Source organism: Erythranthe guttata, chromosome 3 (assembly GCF_056151865.1).
Source record: "Erythranthe guttata isolate IM_541 chromosome 3, IM_541, whole genome shotgun sequence".
NCBI lineage: Eukaryota > Viridiplantae > Streptophyta > Magnoliopsida > Lamiales > Phrymaceae > Erythranthe > Erythranthe guttata.
The window spans coordinates 14,446,538-14,449,410 of NC_142535.1; the positions used below are offsets into that span (position 1 = coordinate 14,446,538).

Here is a 2,873-nt window from a genome sequence, read left to right on the forward strand (position 1 = left end):
GTGTGTATCCACACCACCCCCACCAGATTCTCCACCGCCACCATCTGCTGATGAATCGTCTTCAGACTACTGCTTGGAAGATGAAGAGACGGACGAGCACGATTGGGAATCTGCAGACTCTTGGGATTAAATTTATTTTGTTATTTTTGATAATGTTTTGCTTTAGATATTGCACTTTTTGTGTATTATGCTTTTATTATAATTAAAATTTTCATCCCATTGTCCCAAATATTTTCCTCACAAACAATCAATTAGCTCATGAGAATTTGCAACTGATAAACCTACATATAAACTGAGACTTGAAGACAACAACAACAATATAACTACATGTAACTATGATTACAAATACGAAAAACTACTTGTTATGTACAACACATGCAATTTCAGACACGAATAAACAACTAAAACATACCCAAACCTTCAATCTTAACGTAGATATAGATGATTATTTCCAAAGTAATCGTTTCAAGTCATCCTATTCATACTTATAGTCGGATTATATGCTTTTCAGCACAATATCACTACATGCAACTATTAGTAACTACCTATAACTGTGGACCGAGTGATGTTGTGCACACGAGCAATACACATTGAACTATTTTGACACACCATCAACAAATAGGAAAACACATCAACGAATGTAAAACCAAACACCAATTTGTAATCAGTTCAATTTCAGTCGTCAACAAACAATAAAAAACAATCTAGCAAAATAAATTCAGAAAAATGTTAAAATTCTAAGCCATGCTCCTAATACAGGTTCTCTTGTTGTGGGTGCCAATGTGATTACACCTGCTGCACTTCAACTTCATTGATTTGTTTTCCCCTACAGAAGGAATTCGTTTGTTCTTCAGCCTGCCACCTTGCGGTTTGAAAACAGGGGCACCAATTTCAACAGCCGGAGGCCGACCCGCATGGGTAACAAAAGGCACAATGGTGTGAGAGTACACTCTTCTGTAACAATCTGTACGAAAGTGGTCGTCAAAATAATCATACCCACCACTCTTTTTGTACTTAAACAATACACACACCGCATGAATACAGGGCAGCCCATTGATCTGCCACATTCTACAAGTGCAACTTCTGCTACGAATGTCAACCACATCAACCGGATCGCTCAGGACCTCATATACATCATCGGAGGCTTGACGAGCAGTGATCACTCTAACATCCTGAACTAGACCATCAATCTTATCTTGGACTGATTTGCACAACACATATGTCCCTTTCGAAGCATCATTACTGGCAAAAAACATGTCAACCATCATTTTGCTTCTGATGCCATCAATCATATTTGTTATCGGCAGTCCACGAACATCGGATATGCTTGAATTCCACGACTCTGCACCACTAGACGCAACCTGCCCATATCTCCTGCCACCAAAATAAGCATGAGCCCAATTTTCAGGTGGTAAATTACATAAAAAAGTTAGCAACCCTAGGTCCACCGTTCTTCCTAAACAATTCCATATTCTGGTCGAATTCTTCTCTGGTAGCTGCGTAAACACACGCATTAAATTGGAAAGATATCGCCTTACGAAAAGTGGTCGTACTACCCCGAAAATTGTTCATAAGATTCTTTTGGATATGATAAACACAAAATGAATGGAAACAGTCTGGAAATATATTCTTCACTCCTATCAATATTCCGTTGTTCCGGTACGAGAAGAATGTCAACGTACGTTCTGTCCCAATTGCAGTCTTCAGGTGTTCAAAAAAATATGCCCAATTGCAATCAGTCTCGTCATGCACAACAGCAAAAACTACATTGAATAATGTTGAAAAAAAAACATAAAATTAAAAAATGAACCATTGTGTGGTAATATACAGTTATGTAAACAACATTCCATTGATCACTCACCATTTTGACCATCCTTCCCGACTGTACCAAGCAAAATCCCCCTATGTTTCTCCTTCAAGAACGTACCATCGACGGACAGCACTGGCCGGCATGACTTAAAACCCATTAAACAAGCACCTACAGCAAAAAAACATCGTCGAAACCTATTCGTTGCTTGATCGATATCCAGATGATATACACTTTTAGGATTGGTCCTGCCGAGTTCATCAAAATAGGATGGTAGATACGAATAAGATGTTGTGTAATCACCGAAAATGTGTTCCTTAGAAGCCTGAATGGTCCTCCAACCAACATAGTAGCTGATATCAATACCAAAATGAAGCTTCGCATGGACAACCACATCGTTGGCCACCCACTCAGGCTTAGATCTGAGTTCGCTCATCATCAACTCAACAATTATATCGAACGTCAACCTCTTCTTACTAGACATAGGAAATCCACAACCACATGTGTGATGCTTGACATATCTTCTAATATAAAATAAGCCATTGGTGTGATCAATCGATGCATGAATCCTCCACATACAGTCTTTCACATCCCTATCTTTACAAACTGCAGTGACCCTAACACGCTTGTTCTTCACATACTGGAATTCAAAACCCATCTCAATAGCATAAAGACATACGCCTTCCTAAAATCCTTCCCACCATCTTGAAACAGTTGCCCAACATCTGTAATAAGATTTGCCCAACTAGCAGTCATTAGCTGCGGGGGGGCCTGCTGTCACCAAACTACATGGATTAACACTCCAAACACCTCGACCGAATTCCGGTTCATACGTATTAGGTAACACCGGAGCCAACCCAACTTACCCCCGACTATCACCCACTCTCTGTTTTATAACTACATTAATCCGACTAATTGACAGTTCCCGCATAGAAGACAACATGAAAAAAACATCATCGTCGTCACCCAACACACCCTCACCGACACCGGGTATATTGTACGACATAACCACGTTGTTACGCTGCAGTCCATTAAACTTAGTGCTCACAAATCCAATTAACTCTTC

At 39.8% G+C, this 2,873-nt stretch overlaps 1 protein-coding gene across 1 annotated transcript; it reads right to left on the reverse strand.

Annotated features, from left to right (window-relative positions):
• Positions 1–737: 737 nt before the first annotated feature.
• On the reverse strand, positions 738–2,465 carry LOC148771877 (uncharacterized). The gene is made up of 4 exons (XM_088815268.1): positions 1,862–2,465; positions 1,614–1,763; positions 1,421–1,496; positions 738–1,374 (listed from the first exon to the last, which is right to left on the reverse strand). The coding sequence occupies exons 1-4, from the start codon at positions 2,463–2,465 to the stop codon at positions 738–740; spliced, it is 1,467 nt and encodes a 488-aa protein (XP_088671394.1).
• Positions 2,466–2,873: the final 408 nt, after the last annotated feature.

What these genes read in the sequence shown, in the direction of transcription:
- LOC148771877 (XM_088815268.1), bottom strand. Translation starts at nt 2,465, where the DNA reads ATGGGTTTTGAATTCCAGTATGTGAAGAACAAGCGTGTTAGGGTCACT. An exon ending in CGGGAAGGATGGTCAAAATG is followed by an intron (nt 1,764 to 1,861) that starts GTGAGTGATCAA and finishes TATTCAATGTAG; the next exon opens with TTTTTGCTGTTGTGCATGAC. An exon ending in GAAGAATATATTTCCAGACT is followed by an intron (nt 1,497 to 1,613) that starts GTTTCCATTCAT and finishes GTGTTTACGCAG; the next exon opens with CTACCAGAGAAGAATTCGAC.